Source organism: Ranitomeya variabilis, chromosome 1, assembly GCF_051348905.1.
Source record: "Ranitomeya variabilis isolate aRanVar5 chromosome 1, aRanVar5.hap1, whole genome shotgun sequence".
NCBI lineage: Eukaryota > Metazoa > Chordata > Amphibia > Anura > Dendrobatidae > Ranitomeya > Ranitomeya variabilis.
The window spans coordinates 646,767,941-646,791,271 of NC_135232.1; the positions used below are offsets into that span (position 1 = coordinate 646,767,941).

The window sequence follows — 23,331 nt, forward strand, 5'->3', positions numbered from 1 at the left end:
CTGGAGCAGTTTGCTCTTGAGGAGTGGGCCAAAAAGGAGATTTGTCTGTACTCACCGTAAAATCTCTTTCTCTTAGCCTCTAATTGGGGGACACAGGACCATGGGTGTTATGCTGCTGTCCACTAGGAGGCGACACTATGCATAATCTGAAAAAGATTAACTGTGGCTCCTCCTGTGCAGTATACACCCCTGGACGGCATCAGCCTTCTCCAGTTTTGTGCAAAAGCAGTAGTAGGAACTTAACATGAATAACATAATTATGCCTGTAAGAAGGCAACTATGTAACATGAATAACATAATTATGCCTGTAAGAAGGCAACTATGTAACATGAATAACATAATTATGCCTGTAAGAAGGCAACTATGTAACATGAATAACATAATTATGCCTGTAAGAAGGCAACTATGTAACATGAATAACATAAGTATGCCTGTAAGAAGGCAACTATGTAACATGAATAACATAATTATGCCTGTAAGAAGGCAACTATGTAACATGAATAACATAATTATGCCTGTAAGAAGGCAACTATGTAACATGAATAACATTATTATGCCTGTAAGAAGGCAACTATGTAACATGAATAACATAATTATGCCTGTAAGAAGGCAACTATGTAACATGAATAACATAATTATGCCTGTAAGAAGGCAACTATGTACGAGCTCAAGAAAACAATATGAGAACTCAACAGTTACAACGGCCCGGAAAGGGCAACAGGGTGGGAGCTGTGTCCCCCAATTAGAGGCTAAGAGAAAGATTTTACGGTGAGTACACAAAAATCTCCTTTACTATATCGCCTCATTGGGGGACACAGGACCATGGGACGTCCTAAAGCAGTCCCTGGGTGGGAAGCAATGGACGAATATTGTGCAGACAGGCCCCTATACTTAGGGCACCGCCGCCTGCAGGACACATCTACCCAGGCTCGCGTCTGCTGAGGACTGGGTATGAACCCTGTAGTGTTTAGTAAACCCGTGTAAGCTAGTCCATGTGGCCGCCTTACACACTTGTTGTGCCGAAGCCTGGTGCCGAATGCCCCAGGAGGCCCCTACCGCCCGTGTAGAGTGTGCCGTAATACCGGCTGGAAGAGGAGAATTCTTAAGGCGGTAGGCCTCTTGTATGGTGGATTTGATCCACCTGGCAAGGGTAGCTTTGGAAGCTGGCAGACCCTTGTGGCCGCCTTCCGGAAGGAGGAAAAGAGAATCAGACCTCCGGAAGGACGCAGTCCTAGACACGTATATACGCAATGCCCTGACAAGGTCAAGCGTATGCAGAGCCTTCTCCACTCTATGAACCGGAACCGGACAAAGGGATGGTAGTGAAATTTCCTCATTGAGGTGGAAGTCGGACACAACCTTCTGAAGGAAGGATGGGACCGTACGAAGAACTACCTTGTCCTGGTGAAAAGCCAGGAAGGGCCGTCTGCAGGAGAGTGCTGTCAGTTCAGACACCCTGCGTAGCGAGGTGATTGACACCAGGAAAACCACCTTCTGGAAAAGAAGGCGGAGCGGGACCTCCTTAAGGGGTTCGAAGGGTGGTTCCTGCAATGCTGTCAGGACCAGGTTGAGGTCCCACGTTTCTAGTGGTCGTCTGTAGGGGGGAACCAATCGGGGAAACCCCCTGAAGGAAAGTCCTTACTTGCAGCTTGGTAGCAATGCGCCTTTGAAAAAGCACTGAGAGGGCCGACACCGGGCTCTTAAGCGAGCCCAATGACAGCCTGGCCTCCAGACCCGATTGGAGAAAACCAAGTACTTTGGGTAGGGAATAAGGGAGTGGGATCTGGCCACGAGATTCGCACCAGGTAAAGAAAGCTTTCCAGGTACGGTAATAAATCTTGGCAGACGCTGGTTTCCGTGCTCTGATCATGGTTCCAATGACGTCCGCCAAGAGCCCTGCCTGGGTTAGAACCCAGGTCTCAAGGGCCACGCCTTCAAATTGGGAGCCCCTGAGTTCTAGTGGTAGAACGGGCCTTGTGATAAAAGATCGTGGCGGTCGGGGAAATGCCAGGGGGCATCTGCTGTGAGTTGTACGATGTCGGCGTACCATGTGCGTCTGGGCCAGTCCGGTGCAATTAAGATGGTTGGAACTCCCTCTTGTTTGATCTTCCTCACCACTCTGGATATCAGGGGGAGAGGTGGAAAAAAATATACAGAAGCTGGAACTTGGTCCAGTCCTGAACCAGAGCGTCTGCTCCGAGCGACCGCGGATCGTGTGTTCTGGCCATGAAGTTGGAGACCTTGGCATTGAAGTGGGATGCGATTAGGCCCACATCCGGGGTCCCCCAGCGGACAGATCTGTTGAAAAATTTCGGGATGGAGAGACCACTCTCCCGAGTCTATTCCTTGTCGGCTGAGGAAGTCTGCTTCCCAGTTGTCCACACCCGGAATGTGGACCGCCTAAAGAACCGACCCTGTGTCCTCCGCCCAGCGGAGGATGTGTGGCACTTCTCGCATTGCCTGGGTACTGCGGGTCCCCCCTTGGTGATTTACATATGCCACAGCCGTGGCATTGTCCGACTGTATTCTGATGTGAGAGGCTGCCAGTAAGTGATGGAAGGCCTTCAATGCCAGAAGGATGGCACGAATTTCCAGGATGTTGATGGGCATGGTCGCTTCCACTGGGGACCACTTGCTCTGTGGTGTAGGTGCACCGCACCCCAACCAGTCAGGCTCGCGTCGGTGGTCAGAACTTTCCATTGACCTGTGAGAAAGGATTTCCCCTTTGCTAGCGAGGTTGGCTTGAGCCACCAGTGCAGGGACTTCCTGGTTGACGACGTTAGCTGGAACTCCCTGTCGAGAGAAAAGGGATTCCTGTCCCAGGACTTGAGAATGGCTAGTTGGAGAGGTCTGAGGTGAAACTGGGCTAATGGGACAGCTTCTATTGCTGCTGCCATCTTGCCGAGGACTCTCATGGTAAACCGGAGAGATCGAGGGGGTTTGCGGAGGAGGGTGCGAACTGCTAGTTGGAGAGCCAGTGCCTTGTCCTTGGGAAGGACCACTAGACCCCTGGAGGTGTTGAATAACATTCCCAGGAAGGTCAGGGACTGACTCGGGGTTGGTGATGACTTTTGTAGGTTGATTAACCAGCCCATGTGACTGAGTATCGGTTGTGATTGAGACGCTGAGCTCGCAACCCTTGAATGTGATAGCCTTGATGAGTAGATTGTCCAGGTATGGAACGACTACTATGCCTCTGGAGTGCAGGACTTCCATGGTGGCTACCACGACCTTGGTGAACACTCTGGGAGCCGTGGCGAGTCCAAAAGGGAGAGCCACGAATTGGTAGTGGTCCTGGCCTATTGCGAACCTGAGAAACCTGCGTCTTGTATGTCTATGGAGGCGAGATATTCTCCCTTCTCCATGGACGCAATGATGGACCGAAGGGACTCCATGAGGAAATGACGGACCCGTACATATTTGTTGAGCTGTTTTAGGTCTAGTATGGGCCGTACACTGCCTCCTTTCTTGGGAACTACGAACAGATTGGAGTAGAACCCTCGGAAGCAGTCGGTCGTGGGCACCGGTACTATGACTCCTGTTTGAAAAAGCAAGGAGACCGCTTGGTGGTAGGCACGAGCCTTGGCTGGCAGTTTTGGGGGGACAGAGAGGAAGAATCGGTCCGGTGGGTTGGAGGTGAAGTCTATTTTGTATCCGGAAGACACTAGTTCCATGACCCACCTGTCTTCTGTAATAGGCAGTCAGACTTGATGAAAGAGCAAAAGTCGGCCGCCTACTGGTGTGGCGTCTTCCGGAGTCCGTGAGTCATGATGAGGAGAAAGTCTGAGATTTTCCTCCTCTGTGCTTAGGCTGGCCTGCTTTGGACTGCCAGGTCTTGTCCGACCTTTGCGTCGATCGCGAGTTGTCCCTGCGTGGGGAACGGTTACGATTTTGTGCTGGACGCGAGACAAACCAGCCGGAGGAATTCCGAAAGGATCGGAATAGAGTTTGGTTACGCTTCTTGTAAGTGCGTTTAGGTTTCAGTTGGGAAAGAGAAGTACTCTTACCCCTGGTGGCGTTGGATATCAGTGTCCAACTCTTCACCGAAAAGTCTCCCACTGAGGTAGGGGAGGTGCGTGAGGGACTTTGAGGCTGCGTCCGCTTTCCATTCCCGCAGCCAGAGGATACGCCGAATCGTGATGGCGTTTGATGCTATCCCCGCTACTCCCCTTGCTGAATCCAGAGCTGCATGGAGCATGTAGTCTGCTACAACTGCTATTTGATCCGCTTGGTCCGACAGCTCAGGAGCGGATGTTTGGAGAGCTTGTAAATTCTTTGCCCAGGCCAGAATGGCCTTGGCAGCCCAAACTGAGGCGAACCCGGGAGCCAGGGATGCCCCTGCTGCCTCGAAAATTGAACGAGCCATGCGTTCTACCTGCCGGTCTGCTGCGTCCCTGAGGGTTGAGCTATCTGGCAGTGAAAGGAGGGTCTGTGCTGCTAGCCTAGAGACTGGGGGGTCCACTTCAGGTGGATCTGTCCATTCCTTGGTGTCCTGTGGGAAGGGGTACCTCGCCTCCAGATATTTGCGATTAGCTAATTTTTTCTCAGGCTGTGAGAGCTGCTTTTTAAGGATCGCCTTAAACTCTAGGTGGTTAGAGAAAACCTTAGGCGGCTTCAGAGGTCCTTCAAAGGAAATCTTATGTTCTGGGGCCTCTGGTGGCGGATCAGAAATGTCCAGCACCCGATGGATGGATGAAATTATGTCCTCAACTAGCGCTGTATTGCTAGGAGGGATTGGGATCAGGGACCCCTCCGTGTCTCTGTCTGAGTCAGAGTCGCAGATGCCTTCCGAATCCTGTGTATCACTGAGGCGTCCCCTGCTGAGTGAGCCTGGGAGGAGGCCTTCTCAGGTCGGGGATTGCGGAGATCTGCATTGTCTGTCCCTGGAATGGGACGGTGTAGATGACCTGGAGCTACGGTGTCTCTCCCTAGAGGGGGATGACCGTATGCTATGGGATAACGCAGATGGACTTGATCTATGGGTCCGCTTGCGTCCTGACCTAGACGTGGATGTGCCAGGGTCATCTTGTTCCTGAGTCAAGCTCTCCCTTTGCTGGGTAACGGTCATAGCCGAGGCATGACCCTGCAGAGCCTGAAGCAATGTGGAGGTTAGGTTATCTATAGACTGCGTCATAGATTGCGATATCTGAGTAGCCCATTCCGGCGTGGCATTAGACACCGAGGCATTGGCAGGGGCTTCTTGGGGTTCTGACACATTAGTTTGTATACAGTTCTGACAATGCGGGTACGTGCTACTACTGGGGAGAGCGGTCCCGCAGGCTGTGCAGAATGCATAATAGCAGTTCTGCCTGGTTCTCTTGGACCTTGAGCCCGGCATAGTGCACAGAGTGCAGAAGTGCTGCCAGCAGAGGACCTTACAGGGGTAGAGAAACCTATAGGGGAGCCTTATAGGTAATATGGATTCACAGCTGAGTAAAAAAACCCAGCTGTGATCTTACCCCACCAGTGTGCCCCTAGGTCCAGCGCCGAAGATCCACAGTCCTGTGCCCCCCGGAGACTGGCTGCCTGGTCCTGGTCCTGCAGACCGGGAGATGCAAGGTTAATCTGCAGCCGAAAATGGCTGCTGAGACAGGAGAAGGGGGCGGAGAGCTGGAAAAAGGCGGCAAGGCTGTGTAAAAACGCGCCCTTTCTTGCCTCCTATGCGACACTAAGCAAAAACTGGAGAAGGCTGATGTCGTCCAGGGGTGTATACTGCACAGGAGGAGCCACAGTTAATCTTTTTCAGATTATGCATAGTGTCGCCTCCTAGTGGACAGCAGCATAACACCCATGGGTCCTGTGTCCCCCAATGAGGCGACAGAGTAATACCAGTCGAGAGGTGCAGAATTCTCATTGACAGTTACAGGAATCGTTTGATTGCAGTGATTGCCTCAAAAGGTTGTGCAACAAAATATTAAGTTAAGGGTACCATTATTTTCTGCCCAGACCTATGTAATGAGAAAAAATTCTGTGGAACCATGGTTGAAAAGCAATGTCTGACTATCATTTGTTCAGTTTCATAGATCTTTTATTTATTATTACTTTTGTCAGATTCAAGTTCGTTAAACGAGGGGTACCAACAATTTTGACCATGTGTGTACCTACAGAGGTTGAAATAAGTATTGAACATGTCACAGGCAAAGAAATCAAACCATAGATGTCCATAAATTATGTGTAGTAATTGAAAATACAGGCAGAAAGTACTGAACACGCTTACTGAAATGTAGTTAATACTTCCTAGAAAAGCCTTTGTTGGCGACGACCACTTTAGTCGCAGACATTGCTCAGGTGTGATTTTGGCTCTTTCTTCGATACAAACACTTTTCACATCCTGAAGGTCCCATGGGCTCCTATGAACTCTGAGCTTTAGTTCCATCCATAAATTTTCTATTGGATTTAGGTCTGGAGTTTGGCCTGGCCATTCTATTAGCTTTATTTTCTGTCTCGGAAACCAGTTGAGAGTTAGGCTGTGTGCTTGGGATCATTGTTTTGCTTAAATGTCCAGCATCGTTTCATCTTCATCCTTCTAGTAGATGGCAGCCGATTTTTTATCAAGAATGTTTTGGTACGTTTGTCCATTCATTCCCCCTTCAATTACATGAATTTTCCCAATGCAGTATGCCCCACACAATGAAGTATGCCCCACACAATGATGTTCCAACCTCCAAACTTCATTGTTGGTGTTTTTGGGGGGTGATATACAGTGCCTTTTGGCATCCAAATATGGTGTATATTATGGGATCTAAAGAGTTCAATTTTGGTCTCATCTGATCCAGACTATATTCTCCCAGTATTTCACAGGCTTGTATAAATGTTGCTTAGCAAACTTGAAACATGCTTGAACATGCTTTTTGTTCAGGAATGGAGTCCATGTTCAGCATGGAATGGTGAGCATGCATACATGCAGTGGAAGTTGTGTGGTGAGCATGCATACAGGCCATAGAGGTTTAATGCATTACTTAGTTTGTTTGTTTTTTTTTTTTTTTTTTAAATTGTACCTGTTGATTCCATGTCTTTCTGTAGCTCTCCACAGGTGGTCCTTGGCTCCTGGACAACTCCTCTAATAATTCTTTTCACTCCGCCATCTGAAATTTTGCGGGGTTGCACCCAGTTCTGGCTGGTTTATGGTGAAATAATGTTCTTTCGACTTTCCATATTATGGCCCTAACAATGCTCACTGGAACGGTCAGTAGTTTAGAATTTTTTTGTAACCAATGCCATCAGCATGTTTTGCAACAATAAGGTTGTGAAGGTCCTTAGACAGCTCACTGGTTTTATCCATCATGAGCTATTTTTTGTGTGACACCTTGGTAATGAGACACCTTTTTATAGAGCATCAGTTGAACCAGCTGATATTATTCACTAAGTGGCAGGTTTGCTGTCTAATTAACAATATATTTCAGTGGGAATCATGACTTTCCACAGCTTTTTGCATCTCTCTTCATGTGTTCAATACTTTTTCTCTGTCATTTTTCATTATTACACATATCTTAATTTACAGACATCAGGGGTTTAACTTCTCTACTTGTGTGGTTTGGATAGGTTGTTACTGACATCTGGTGAGAATTTCATGTCAATCGCACCTTTGGAAACACATTTACTTAGAAAAATGATGACGTGTTCATAATTTATTTCACCCATGTACATATAAATACACACGCATCCAGCTATATATTTATTTAGTAGGATGGAGGAGACAAATGGAAGGAGGCAACTGCAGGATAAGACTACCAAAAGTTTGTCTAAGTTGCTTCATTTTTTTAGGGTATGTGACATCTTCAGGATGTATTTACACAGGGTAGGATTGAGAGGTAGAATGTCACATTAAAGCAAAACAATTTACCATGGTAATGCTTTTAGTAAACTGCAATAGCGATAACAGTCCCCATTCACATTAGATACAAGTTGGCCAAACCCGCCAATTTCAGATGATCATCTGTTACGTATGTGGGGTTTCCTGACAGATTATATTCGGGAACAGAATGATTGGACATTTGAATTTCAATTGCTCTTTTAGGTCAGGCAGGGAGATAAGCTGTTGTAAAATGGTTAGTGCAGTGGCTTTCTCGTAGCGGGCACAGAAGAAACTGGCAGAACAGAACATTCCTGTGTATGACGGAGTCCGGTGAGATAGACTGCCGAATCATTGTTTGACCAACAGCTATCTAATGTGTATGGTCATTTTAAGATGGCGGCAATAGAAATGTTGGCATTAATGTAGCTTCTCAGAGAAAATGCACCTAAAGATATGTGACCAAGGAGGTTTTGCACCGTTTTTGGTGCAGAAATGGGAGCAAACTCTACAAATCTCAAAACCTTTTAATTTCTGCTCAGTTTCTATTTAAAAAAAAAAAAAAAAGAAAAAAAAAAAAAGACACTGCTCATTGCCTAAAAGTAGCATAGGTGTATGACTTTTTCAGACATGTTTATTCTATGTACTAATACCTAAACGTAGGTGTATGTAAGATGCGAGGTAGCCTGTAAATATGAATAATTTACAAACCCTAAAAGGGGATTTTTCTTCAATTGTGAATCCAGACCACATCATCTGGCAAAATAACGAAGGACTGAAAACCTAGATTTACCAGAAAGCCCGGTTTATTAAAAAGCATCAGTGCAACAATCTGTCCCACCCGAGACAAAGCTGAGCGATATCCAAGGTATGTGCAACAGGAATTAGATTCTGATTAAAAACAAAAAGACACTTGGGTCCTTTGCAATTACCATTATCAAACAAAATAAACATACTTTATTAATTTAAGGTATCCTGACAGATGGAACAATATCAATTTGTCATCAAGGATAAAAAAAAAAAAAAAAAAAGTTTCTCCCTTGGAGATATTAATAGTAATCATCATAACTGTAGCAACCTACATGGCCTTCCATGCCTTCCTGAGGGATCCAGTCTTTCCAGCTATTTTTCCCAGCTTTTAGCCGCACTAGCTCATCTGGCCATTGCAGCTCTTTTCTTTTGGATATATTAACTCCTTCAAGCACCTGGCTTGGATCCACAATCTAAAACAAATAACAAAAAAATATATAAAGATTAAGCTTAATTAATTCACATTTACAGATATGGAGCAAGAAGGGTTAATAGAGTTTGCCACAATAGGTGATATGTCTGACTGCAAGGCAAGGGGGGGGGTTTCAAGTGGTTTCCGCTGAGAGCTCTGCAGTCTCCTTTGTCAGGTGCCCCTGCTTGAGTGACAGTTCTGCTCCTACACATTAATGGTCTGTCAGAGCTGGTCTGAGAGTACATTTGTCACTATATTTACATAAAGTGATTAAAAAATAGCATTTCCACAAGCACACCGCTCAAGAAAGTTAGAGCTGTGATTAGAACTGCTCTGGAAGCTGCCAATGGTAGGGATCAGGAGGCTGGTGATTTTACAAGACTGGTAGTTGCTTGCCTCCCTCCCAGTCAACTCCTCAGATGTTAACTACAGCATAGAAATCAATGGGCTAAAGAGAACTGACTGGGATATCACTCCACTCCTGGAATGTAGCTACTGTGCATACTAGCTCTATGGAAACAAGCTGTACACCATGTAAGATAAAACCTGTTCCAGCAGGAGAATGACAACAGATAGAAAAAGCAAGTCAATTGTAAACGCTCTTAATTTCATGCTGTCTAACTAAAGCAATAAAATATTATGAGAGTACACCTTAAAGTGACCACTCTATTATACAACAGGAAGGTTTAAGGGTAAGTTTAACACTGCTGCAGATTTTCCTGTGGAAAGACTGCAGGCTTTCTGCACATTTCACCCTTTACATTGCAATAAGCAATTACATCAGCAGAATAAATGGATTTGCTGTAGATTTAAAATCTGTACTGTGGATGGAGTTTTTTTTAATGCCAAGTGGTAACAAGATTTCGCTAACGCTCGTTCACAAAGCTGATAATTTAATAGGCAGCAACAAACAAGTCAGCAGCGGAAAACCGGCAGCATTTATGGCATATGGAAACATATATTATTTGTATAAAGAAAACCATGCTATAAAGGATTGTTCCAATTTATCAGCTATGGTCTGTGCTACTGGCTGTCCTTATTGATACAGTACTTTGTCTGCCTAGTAAGAATGCTTTTGCTATCATTTCTGGGAGTAAAAACAACAACAACAAAAAAAAAAGCACAGAAGCTTTATCCTTCCTCTGCCAGTAAGGCCACAATTCATGAGCACAGATCACTGCCAGTGCTGCTCATTATTTTACATTGCCTGCACCATACTAGTGTTTCTCATTAAGCAGAGGTACATTACAGTACTTAACCAACATAAGAGACATACATTCTATACCCAGGCATGTGCCGTACAAGACAGGACAGTACTACACAAGATGCGTCCTAACCTGCACTCTGTACATGACGTCTTCCTTTTTGGCTCTTGAATGTGTTGCTGGACTTGAATTGCCACATGACTGTGTTTCAATAAGATTATTTCCCCCTTCAGTTCCCAAAAACCCCACTAAAGTGTGCCGCTTGCATGCAGGTATACTCTGGCTGGAGCTGCTAGAGGAAGGAAGGCCGATCACAACTGACTGGCTTGTGGGGTCTGCTTGGTTTGCCATAGACAAACGTGACTGGATGGATGTCGGGAGGTTACGGAGAGAGATCTGGCTGGTAGAGGATCGCCTGCAAGGCACAAATCCTGTGTTGGACGTCCGGAGGGATGAGTGACGGCTATTGTAGCAGTAGGATGATTGACTGGCTACGGAGCCACGAGCAGGGGAATGTCGGACAAGGCTTGATTGCATGGAGTGAGAACTGTGGCTGGTTCCTACAAACAAGACAACAAGAAGGCCGTCAACAGCTCATTTGCAGTTATTTTCAGTATTTCTAACATATAAAACATACTCTTATTTCTTCTATTCCCCTCAGTGCTGCTAATAAATACCGCTAGGAATAGGCTTGTAACTAGGGATAAGCAGAATGGTGGAAGTTTGGGTTCTGGTACCCTAACCAAACTTTATTACAAAGTTCGATTCACGTGCCAGAACTTAACCCAAACTTAAACTAGAACCCGAACCCCATTAAAAACAGTAATGTCACGATTTCCACTAAGTATCTGTCTTTTTGTTACTTTGTGTCGGGGCTGTCAGTCTGTGCTGAAATCACCTGTGTTCATTTTCCTTAATCAGGCTTCTAATTAAGCATGCTAGTTCCTCCCCCCAGTGTCAATCATACACTTGCTGTTGTCTGTGTAACATTGATCCCTCTGTGCCTGACCCAGCTTGACTTGATTCTCTTCCCGGACACTGACCCTTTGCTTGTGACCTGACTTTGCTTGTGCCTGCTCCTGTACTGTTCTGTCTCTCTGGCTTTCCTGACCTCGGCTCATGAATTGGACATAGTCTCTGACTTCCCTTTGTCGTACCGCGCCATTTCCTGAACCTGACCTCGGATTGTTTGACCTCCCTTTACTTACAGTAAAGGGTATTTATATTTACTAGCGTGACTCGCGTCACAGATAATGAGCAAAACTTTTGAGTCTTGAAAATCTCTCTCTCTCTCTCTCTGCCTATGTGACTGTAGACTTCACGTAGTATCAGCAATAGGCGAGCACGTGACCCCAAATATACGACCACGTGCAGACTAGACATGCATAGCCACGATCAACACAAGCATATTGAGCATGGCTGTACAAGTCTAGTCGGAATGTGGCCGGAAATATGCAAATTGCATACTTACGGTCACCTGACCGCTCAGTCTCGTAGCCGACACCGAAGAATCCTGACAATGTGCACTTAGAGACTGTAGACTTAAGCCCCAAACCTGAACAACCCCTTTAACGGCATTTAAATGTCAGATATTGTTAATTTGATAACGCCCCTTAAGAAAATACAAAAATGAATATATCAAGAAACTCTCGCTGCCTCTTTCCCGAATGCATGAATATATCTAGAGTGTAACAACCTGAATTTCTGTCCCTCCTTACCTAGTGTTGATAGATGAGGGACTCCTGGAGGTTGGAGGCGTGAAGTCTGTACATGTCCTGTACCCCCAGGAACGCCCCCTTGTGATACACTTATTTGAGCATCATTTGCATTAGAAGGGTTGTTACTGTTTATGGAGGTCCCGCCTCCAGCGTCAGAGTCCTCTATGTTTCCACCACTATTACATCCTGCTCCGCAGCCCTTCCTTAATCTAGGAGGCAAGAAAAATATAAGAGTAGATTTACTGTAGATCATATACTCAGGATAGGTTCACATGCAGTGGTTTTGATGTGTTTTTTTCTGCAGGAATATAGAGGCTGGAAAACTACAGTGAAAATTCTGTGGTTTTTTCCTTGGTAATGAGACTTGTATGTAAATTGAGAAAATTGAATTAAACTGAAAACCTTGAAAAAAAATCCCTTCATCACATGACAAATCGCATTGTGCGAATAAGAATTGACAAATCTCAATCATCTTGCTGCCACTTACTGTAGTTCATATACCAGTCTTGAGGGGCATGCAGGAATAAGGTGCATCAAATTCATTAAGAGGGGTTGTCCAGGCTTGGAGCTCAAGTCTGCAGTCGCTCTATGTGACTGCAGACATGCGAATCCTCAGTGAACCAGGACTTTCAGATATTGGGAGCAGGTGGTCATGTGACTGAAAATATGTGATTTGCATACTTCCAGCCACATTCCGACTAGATGTGTTTGGCCTTGCTCAATTCACTTGTATTGAACAAGGCTGCGCATGTCTAGTTAGAATGTGATAGGTATGCAAATTGTATACTTGTGGTCACCGGAGAATCCTGACAGCATTCACACTGCGCACCGTAAGGATTCACAAGCCTGCAGTTATAGAGTGACAGCAGAACTGAACCCCAAGCCTGGAAGACCCCTGTAATGAAATCAGTGCATCTTCTCAGTGGCGCGTGCCTCCATGGACTGGAGTAACATTTCTGGAGTTAGAAAGGCCAATCCTTATGAAGGGTGGGTATAGCCGTACGATGCCCCACCTACTCCCGTTTTGGCTAAAGCTGCTCAAAACCGTTGTGAAAATGTCAAAAGTTGCAAGATTTTTGAGCAACTTCATGTTGAGCAGAAGTTTGTCTGACTTTTCAAAGTGTTTTAATCCAGTTTTCTGGCATAAACGCTTTGATAAATCGGGGTTTATTTTTTCTCCGCCGCCATGAACTAGATTGGAAAAACTGCATTACAAAATGATTATCTTTTCTGACAGGTTTGTGCTACCCAATATTTGTATTCCCTATTTAATGAGCTTCAGGGCAGTGTTTTAGAACTGCAGTTTTTCTGTTATTCCTCCAGGAAATGTATAATTAGACAATAGATTTATCATCCATGCCAACACGGTCAGCACTGATTAGACCGCATCAGTGTGAAGGAAAATGGTAAGATTTCACTTTCTTCATAATTTCCAAGGAGGAATAATAGAGGAACAGTGCAATGAATAGTCCTAAGCTGGAGCACTGTTATGTTCTGAGGAATGTTAAGTATTTACAGACATGTCGGGAGAGCGGATAGGGTCTCTAGAATAATCGACGCCACAGACGCGTTCCCCTTTACCTGTGCCAGGTAGACACAATAAAATTCCTGATATTTGCCACACTTATAGGTCCTCCGACAATTTCCTTGAGCTGATCGTGGCTGTCAGAGTAGGAAGTTGTTAGTGGGGACACGTAGATGGGATATCCAATAGGCTGGTCGCATGAAGAGTTGATCATGTTCCTGAGAGCCTGTTTAGCATTTTGGATGCTTCCTCTCTCTGGGTTGCGATTCCGGAGAAAAACTAGCTCCTGCTGTTGGCCGGCCCATAGTCCGCGAACGCATTCCTTGTTTACCTGGTAGAATGGGAAAATTGGATTTTGTTAAGGACATAGTAAAGGTGTGCGAGACTAATAAAAGCAAAAAATATATGATTAAAAAAAAAGTTTCTTACATAGGAGAAGCATGCAAGTTAATAAAATAAGTAAATAAATAATTTTCTTATTGCATAGCGGATTCTGCAATTAAAGAACAGCAGAGCGCGGCTTGTAGACGTCCTGCTCGGTCTTATATACTCCAGCATTCAGTAGGCACCCAGTGCTATAGGATTACATTACATCCTACGATTTCGTGGCTCGTACTGGACCGAGGATGCTCGGTCTTCTCGTGCATAGATATGTAGATCCCACAGCAGGAACACAATAGCCTTGCACAGCTGTTAAGACACACAGTCTGCTATGCACGTTAGTCGGAAAAACAACTGCAACTTATATCCAAGTTATTCATAACATATCCTCTCTGACAGCAGAACGTCAAACGAGTTAAATAAAAAAAAAAATATGAGTCACCTTGATAACTCGGAAGCTGAGATAGCGTTTATTTAACATGATAATCTTGTACTCGTTGGTTCCGTCGTCCATGACATGGCGCAGGGCTAGTAGTGAAGGAGAGTTGGAGAGAACAGCGCTTCTCCATGCTGGATCTCCCTCATGGGCAATTACTAAATTTTGCTCATGAGACATGATGGCTTCATACAACACTGCAGGGTCATCGTACTCGTCTGGAGAGGTAAAGTGATCCTAAAGTGGAGAATTACAAAGCAGGTAATGTGTATCACTGATTGTCAGCTTGAGAAAAGCAAGATGCGTCTCTACCTTATATCTGCACACCATCATTACTAATCGTAGACATACAAGTAGAGGGTCGCCCTTTTAACTATCCAAAAGGAATGACCTGATGTTGCCCAAAAATGTGATCTTCACACAGCTAACCCTCATGAGCTCTCCACCATAACATGCAAGCTCCGTTGACCATGCATGTGAAATAAAGCGGGGATAGAAAGCCGCTGCCAGAAATCTACCTGTCTGGGCCACACCCTGAGGACGGACAGAATCTCCTTCGAAACGCATCGGTTTTGTGGCCACACCGAGGTCCCGTTGCTTACTGACCATGAGGTCACATCAGACAAGCCCTCTGCTTGGGCTGCAATCTAGCAGCAGAGCTTCTGGCAGGAGCACGTCTCCATTTAAACATCTCTGACAGCAAGGGATGGGAATCTACGGGAGGACATACCCACAACAGACCTTTTGCTCAAACAGGACCTTCCCGCCAGCACAGTGCTAAGATGGGAGAAGCATGGTTATTACCAGTAAGTACCCCACTCACAGCAGTCACCCACCACAACAAATCTTATGGTGTATATTGTAAATACCATTTGCAGCAAGTCCCCAAGCGACAGGTCAGGGGATACCTTTGTTTTTTACTGATACACTGCAATTATTAAAAACCAGAAGCCAAAAGAATGTCAGATAGATGTAACAAAACAGAAGACTTTTTTTACTTCAGGAAAAATGGATGATTTTTCCTTCTCTAGTCTGAGCATGGCCTATGATAAAATCGGCATAGTCCTATACATTATATTAGATGTTTGGTGGATTTTGGTGAGCTAACGAGTACAGGCAAAAAAAAAAAAAAATCTACACAAACCTGGTGAAGTTTTAGTGACATGCGGATTCCAGGAACTACTACTTTTCTGAGTAATTCCATATCTGCAAAAATCCACTCATCACGAATAGAGGAGATGCGAAAATCTCCCTTGAACAAGGCATGTAGACCATAGAGAAAAGACTCCAGGTTACTAAAATGAAAAAAAATAAATATATATATCAAACTCATCTAGCGCATTTGCAGCAAAACACATACCACCTCTGTAGACATACAGCACCTCGTCCTTTCCACTCATGTTTTCCGAGCGCTCAGTGACAGTCTACAGTGGTGATGTAAACGGTTGTCATGACATCACCATTGCAGCTAAAACACAGACCGGAGTGCTGGCAGAGAGTCAGGGAGTGCCAGTACTATCTGATTTTGGCATTTTACAATAAAAGAAACCATTTGGGGTGTACTTTTATAAAATGAAAAAATAAATAAATTTAATTTTACAGTGTGCTTCAGTATTAGCATTTTTATGTAGCACCATGGAGGTATGGATTATACACTAATTTCTAACAGTAACAACACAAACATTTTTTTATTAAAAATTTAACCCCTTAAGCCCCGAGAGTGGTTTGCACGTTAATGACCGGGCCAATTTTTACAATTCTGACCACTGTCTCTTTATGAGGTTATAACTCTGGAACGCTTCAACAGATCTTGGCGATTCTGAGACTGTTTTCTCGTGACATATTGTACTTCATGATAGTGGTAAAATTTATTCGATATTACTTGCGGAATGGAAATGGAAATTTGGCGAAAATTTTGAAAATATCGCAATTTTCCAACTTTGAATTTTTATGCCCTTAAAGGGCCACTGTCACCCCCTCCAGCCGTTATAAACTAAAAGAGCCACCTTGTGCAGCAGTAATGTCGCAGTCTTAACAAGGTGGCTCTTTTAGTTTTTGATTCCGTTATTCACTCAATAAAGCGTTTTAAAATTTGCCCTAACTACCTGTCTGCAGACCTGGAGGCGGTCCGAAGCCTCCTCTGTGAATCTCCCAACGGCCGTCACTCTTCTCTTCTGGGGATGTGGTCGCCGCCCCCTTTGCGCCGTTTTCTTAAATCCGGCGCCTGCGCTGTGCGTGCCTGCCTGGGACAGGCGCAGTCTTCATTGTCCGTCATAGGTCAGATGCAGGGTGCCTGACTGCGCCTGTGCGGGCAGTGTGGCCACCCTGTTGCTGAATCCCCGCCCTGTGTTATTCATTATGCACAGTGCGGGGCTGGGGTTCCTGGGCATGCGCACTGCGCTGTTCAGACGCTCCCCCAGCTCAGACGCTCCCCCGCCTTCCAGCGTTGTTATTTGCGGCTGCTTCATTCCAAACGCTGGCAAGGAAACCTGTATATTACGGCAACGCTGGAAGGCGGGGGAGCTGGGGGAGCGTCTGAACAGCGCAGTGCGCATGCCCAGGAACCCCAGCCCCGCACTGTGCATAATGAATAACACAGTACGGGGCGGGGATTCAGCAACAGGGTGGCCACACTGCCCGCACAGGCGCAGTCAGGCACCCTGCATCTGACCTATGACGGACAATGAAGACTGCGCCTGTCCCAGGCAGGCAGGCACGCACAGCGCAGGCGCCGGATTTAAGAAAAACAGCGCGAAGGGGGCGGCGACCACATCCCCAGAAGAGAAGAGTGACGGCAGTTGGGAGCTTCACAGAGGAGGCTTCGGACCGCCTCCAGGTACAAAGACAGGTATTTAGGGCAAATTTTAAAACGCTTTATTGAGGGAATAGCTGAAGCAAAAACTAAAAGAGCCACCTTGTTAGACTGCAGCATTACTGCTGCACAAGGTGGCTCTTAGTTTATAACGGCTGGAGGGGGTGACAGTGGCCCTTTAAATCACAGAGATATATCACGCAAAATACTTAATAAGTAACATTTCCCACATGTCTACTTTACATCAGCACAATTTTGGAGCCAAAATTTTTTTTTGTTAGGGAGCTATAAGGGTTAAAAGTTGACCAGAAATTTCTCATTTTTACAGCACCATTTTTTTTTTTAGGGACCACATCACATTTGAAGTCATTTTGAGGGGTCTATATGATAGAAAATACCCAAGTGAGACACCATTCTAAAAACTGCACCCCTCAAGGTGCTCAAAACCACATTCAAGAAGTTTATTAACCCTTCAGGTGTTTCACAGGAATTTTAGGAATGTTTAAATAAAAATGAACATTTAACTTTTTTTCACACAAAATTTATTTCAGCTCCAATTTGTTTTTTTTTACCAAGGGTAACAGGAGAAAATGGACCCCAAAAGTTGTTGTACAATTTGTCCTGAGTACGCTGATACCCCTTATGTGGGGGTAAACCACTGATTGGGCGCATGGCAGAGCTCGGAAGGAAAGGAGCACCATTTTACTTTTCAAATGCAAAATTGACTGGAATTGAGATGGGATGCCATGTTGCGTTTGGAGAGCCCCTGATGTGCGTAAACATTGAAACCCCCCACAAGTGACACCATTTTGGAAAGTAGACCCCTTAAGGAACTTATCTAGATGTGTTTTGAGAGCTTTGAACCCCCAAGTGTTTCACTACAGTTTATAATGCAGAGCTGTGAAAATAAAAACTCTTTTTTTTTTTTCACAAAAATGATTTATTAGCCCCCAGTTTTGTATTTTCCCAAGGGTAACAGGAGAAATTGGACCCCAAAAGTTGTTGTCCAATTTGTCCTGAGTACGCTAATACCCCGTATGTGGGGGGAACCACTGTTTGGGCGCATGGCAGAGCTCGGAAGGGAAGGAGCGCCATTTGGAATGCAGACTTAGATGGATTGGTCTGCAGGCGTCACGTTGCATTTGCAGAGACCCTGATGTACCCAAACAGTACAAACCCCCCACAAGTGACCCCATATTGGAAACTAGACCTCCCAAGGAACTTATCCAGATATGTTGTGACAACTTTGAACCCCCAAGTGTTTCACTACAGTTTACAACGCAGAGCCGTGAAAATAAAAAATCCTTTTTTTTCCCCACAAACATGATTTTTAGCCCCCCAAATTTTTTTTTTCCCAAGGGTAAGAAGAGAACTTGGACCCCAAAAGTTGTTGCCAATTTGTCCCGAGTACGCCGATACCCCATATTTTGGGGTAAACCCCTGTTTGGGCGCACGGGAGAGCTCGGAAGGGAAGGAGCACTGTTTTACTTTTTCAACGCAGAATTGGCTGGAATTGAGATCGGACGCCATGTCGCGTTTGGAGAGCCCCTGATGTGCCTGAACAATGGAAACTCCCCAATTCTACCTGAAACCCTAATCCAAACACACCCCTAACCCTAATCCCAACGGTACCCCTAACCACACCCCTAACCCTGACGTACCCCTAACCACACCCCTAACCCTGACACACCCCTAACTCTAATCCCAACCGTAAATGTAATCCAAACCCTAACCCTAACTTTAGCCCCAACCCTAACCCTAACTTTAGCTCCAACCCTAGCTGTAACCCTAACCCTAGCCCTAACCCTAACCCTAGCCCTAACCCTAACGGGAAAATGGAAATAAATACATTTTTTTTTTTTTTTATTATTTTTCCCTAACTAAGGGGGTGATGATTTACTTTTATAGCGTTTTTTTAAATCGGATTTTTATGATTGGCAGCGGTCACACACTAAAAGACGCTTTATATAGCAAAAAAGTTTTTGCGTCTCCACATTTTGAGACCTATAATTTTTCCATATTTTGGTCCACAGAGTCATGTGAGGTCTTGTTTTTTGCGGGACGAGTTGACGTTTTTATTGGTAACATTTTCGGGCACGTTACATTTTTTGATCGCTTTTTATTCCGATTTTTGTGAGGCAGAATGACCAAAAAACAGCTATTCATGAATTTCTTTTGGGGGAGGTGTTTATACCGTTCCACGTTTGGTAAAATTGATAAAGCAGTTTTATTCGTCGGGTCAGTACGATAACAGCGATATCTCATTTATATCATTTTTTTATGTTTTGGCGCTTTTATACGATAAAAGCTATTTTATAGAAAAAATTATTATTTTGGCATCGCTTTATTCTGGGGACTATAACTTTTTTATTTTTTGCTTATGATGCTGTATGGCGGCTTGTTTTTTGCGGGACAAGATGACGTTTTCAGCGGTACCATGGTTATTTATATCCATCTTTTTGATCGCGTGTTATTCCACTTTTTGTCGAGCGGTATGATAATAAAGCGTTGTTTTTTGGCTCTTTTTTTTCCTTACAGTGTTCACTGAAGGGGTTAACTAGTGGGACAGTTTTATAGGTTGGGTCGTTACGGATGCGGCGATAGTAAATGTGTACTTTTATTGTTTTTTTTTTTATTTAGATAAAGAAATGTATTTATGGGAATAATATTTTTTTATTCTTTATTTAGGAATTTATTTATTTTTTTTTTATTTTTTTTTTACACATGTGGAATTTATTTGTTTTACTTTTTTACTTTGTCCCAGGGGGGACATCACAGATCGCTGATCTGACAGTTTGCACAGCACTCTGTCAGATCAGCGATCTGACTGACAGACCTGCAGGCTTACCAGCGCCTGCACTGGACCCGGAAGTAATCCCTGCAGGACCCGAATGCAGCCCCGCGGCCATTTTGGATCCGGGGCCTGCAGGGATAGGAGGTAAGAGATGCTTGGAGCAATGCGATCACATCGCGTTGCTCCGGGGGTCTCAGGGAAGCACGCAGGGAGCCCCCTCCCTGCGCGATGCTTCCCTATACCGCCGGAACACTGCGATCATGTTTGATCGCAGTGTGCTGGGGGTTAATGTGCCGGGGGCGGTCCATGACCGCTCCTGGCACATAGTGTCGGATGTCAGCTGCGATAGTCAGCTGACACCCGGCCGCGATCCCCCCCGTGAGCGCGGCCGATCGCATATGATGTACTATCACGTCGGTGGGAATTAAGGCCCACCCCACCTCGACGGGATAGTACGTCATATGGGATTAAGGGGTTAACTGCAGCTTGGTAAAAAAAATGTCAAAATATGATTCAGGAAAAAGAAGGTCTACCTGGACATATGATGAGAAGCTGTTCCAAGTGCTCTTCTCCCCAAAATACAAAGCCCATAACAAAGGGTAACCAGAGAGGAATCTTTTTCGGCTTCAATAGGCTGAAATAAAAAAAAAAGAATGCAAAAAAATAAATAAAAGAGGCATTTTGGATACTCATCGTAAAATCTCTTTCTTGAAGTCTTCATTGAGGGACACAAGTAACCATGGGTGTATGCTGCCGTCGGTAGGAGGCTGACACTAGCCAAAAAAGGAAAATAGTTCCTCCTTAGCAGTATACACCCACACAAAGTACTTCAGTTAGTGTTACAGCAGTAGGAGAAGCAACCAAAACTCAACATACGCACCAACCCAACAACAAACGCACGTAGGCCCAATAGAGCCAACAGTTAGGGAGGGTGCTGTGTCCCCCAATGAAGGCTCCAAGAAAGATTTTATGGTGAGTACCAAAAACCCCACTTTCTTTATCGCTTCATTGGGGGACACAGGTAACCATGGGATGTCGCAAAGCAGTCACTAAGGTGAGAACCACAAAAAAGCAAAGAAAACGGACTTAAGTTTGCCAGTGTGTAGCCGCTGCCTGCAGCACCTTCATTCCCAGGCCTGCATCAGACGAGGCATGGGTATGAACCCTGTAAAACCTCGCAAACTGATGGCAAGAGCGGCTTCTTGGGTGTTCCAGCGACCCTGCGCTGTGTAACGAAGAAAGACAGCTCCCCAACTGAAGAACTGGCGGTGGTAATGACCTGCCACCGGAGAGGAAGGACTTCCCTTGTAGGACTGATGTTGATAGCGTCCATCAGGTCAGGGACTGCCTCACCTTGAGATGCAGAAGCTTGGGCCGGTCTAGGGAGACGGTACTCTTGTCCGAAGCCAACAAGAGAGCCAGCTGAAGAGGACGGGTACGGAACTGGGCAAAAGGCACGGCTTCCATGGCGGCAATCATCTTCCCCAGAACTCTCAAGTAATACTGCAGGGAGAGAGGGGCTGGTCGCTTGAGAGTACGGATCCCCTGGCAGAGGGATGAAAACGTCTAATTTGGAAGGAAGACACGGGTTTGGGCCATGTCGAACCTCATACCCAGAAACACCAGGTGCTGAGCTGGGGTCAGGGAGGACTTTTTTCTGTTGACAATCCTGCCGAGACAGACCAGAGTGATCTGAAGACTCTGGTCGCAGTATCGGTGGGACGGCCCCTTGATAAGAAGATAGTCCAAGTAAGGAATTATGAGAATCCCCTTGGAGCGAAGAATGGCCATGACCGCTCCCATGACCTTTGTGAATATTCTGGAGGCAGAAGCCAGGCCGAATGAAGGTCCATGAACGGATAATGATCCTTCTGGATCGCAAACCATAGGAATCTCTGATGCTAAACACAAACAGGAATGTGACTATCTCACTGGCCCAGGCATCGTCGACAACCGACAACCATACTTCCCCGTAAGAGAAGCCGGCCTCCCACCCTGGAGCGATTCCCGGGTCGGGGTGACACGTCATGCCAAGGAGAACCTGTTGGCGCGGAACCCTGAAGACTTGGAAGAGCGACCCTTGGATTGCCAGTGAGGGGTCGGTTTGAAAGATAGCTTCTCCCTTTCCCCTTGGGCGGAAGAGCGGTCCTGCTGGTCGGAAGTCCCTAAAGCAAAGAAGGGCCGAAAGGAACGAAATTGAAGTGACCCCTTCTTAAACGTTTAGACTTTGACTTGGGAAGCGAGGTGCTTTTTCCGCCAGTAACATCAGAAGTTACTTGATCCAGTTTGGACCCAAAAGGTCTAGAGCCTTGGAAGGCAAGGCCAGTGAGGGACTTTTTTGACGGTGGATCTGCATTTAACGCTGTCAACCAAAGAATGAAGCCTATAGCAACAATGTTGCTGGTAGCCCTGGTGGAACAACCGGACGTATCTAAGGACGCGGTCAAAAGATATTTGCCGGCATGGGCAATCTGATCTGCCAAATATGCCATCTCATCTGGAGGAGCTGCCGCTAGAACACCCTGACAAAGCAATTCTTGTCCAGGCAGACATGGACTTTGCCACCCAGGTGGAGGCAAAAATGGGACAGAGGGAGGCGCCAGCTGCTTCAAAGGCTGACTTATCCAAGGATTCAATCTGTCTATCCGAAGAATCCTTAAGAGTTGCACCGTCTGGTAGAGACAAGACTGTCTTGGAAGACGTGCGAGAAACCGGCAGATCCACATTAAGGGTTTCTGCACATTTACCAACGAGGTCTGGGCTACAGGGATAGAGAATATCTAGCTGCTTCCTTCCTTGGAAGTGCTTTTTTTAGGGTGTTCCCAAGTGTTTAGACATAAATCGCTTTAAATTCCCTGTGACTAGGGAAATTCCGGGAAAGACGTTTTACCCATTTGAAGGAAACGCAGTGCTCCTGAGCAGGTGCCTCATCCTCCTTTAGGTTGTTTGGGTAATTGAGAAGAAAAGGCTATTAACCATATCCTGCATCTTTGAGGTCTGGTCCGTATTGGACTCAGACTGGGAATCCACATCTGACCCAAAAGCTGCCTCCGAGGAGGGGGCATGGGGTGAGGAATGCATCCAGGAGGATGCAGAGGGACCCGGAGAACTAGAGGAAGAACTAGAAAGAGCCTGCTTCCTTTGCTTTGTACAAGATTTGTCCCTGTGAAGGTCGCGGTCAGGTGCGTGCGAATCACCAAGAGAGGCGGTCGGAGCACTGGTGGCAGTAGACATACGTGGAAGTCACTCCAGGACCTGGACCAGGGATTGTGATACTTTTGTCAGGTCGGCGACCGACTGACATGACAACAGCCCACTCCAGAGGGAGGGGAGTTCTCTCATCCTGGGCGTTTGAGGGCTTCTGTGGGGCTGACAAGGTGGAGGGGCTGCAGGACAGGCAGAAAGGGGAGGGCTGGCCTGAAGACCACTTCATTTTGCAGAGGGCA

At 45.7% G+C, this 23,331-nt stretch overlaps 1 protein-coding gene across 8 annotated transcripts in view; it reads right to left on the bottom strand.

Annotated features, from left to right (window-relative positions):
- The window catches only part of PCNX1 (pecanex 1), a 118,443-nt gene that overhangs the window by 4,872 nt on the left and 90,240 nt on the right, over positions 1–23,331 (bottom strand). For 6 of the 8 annotated variants that reach the window (XM_077262177.1, XM_077262195.1, XM_077262186.1 and 3 more), the window contains 7 exons: positions 20,419–20,519; positions 15,424–15,574; positions 14,286–14,516; positions 13,519–13,793; positions 11,938–12,146; positions 10,352–10,779; positions 8,875–9,015 (listed from right to left, as the gene is read on the bottom strand). In XM_077262177.1, the coding sequence (XP_077118292.1) occupies positions 8,875–9,015; positions 10,352–10,779; positions 11,938–12,146; positions 13,519–13,793; positions 14,286–14,516; positions 15,424–15,574; positions 20,419–20,519 (1,536 nt within the window). Of the gene's footprint in view, positions 1–8,580; positions 9,016–10,351; positions 10,780–11,937; positions 12,147–13,518; positions 13,794–14,285; positions 14,517–15,423; positions 15,575–20,418; positions 20,520–23,331 lie in introns of those variants that run through there. The other 2 variants (XM_077262215.1, XM_077262205.1) reach the window with 1 other exon arrangement.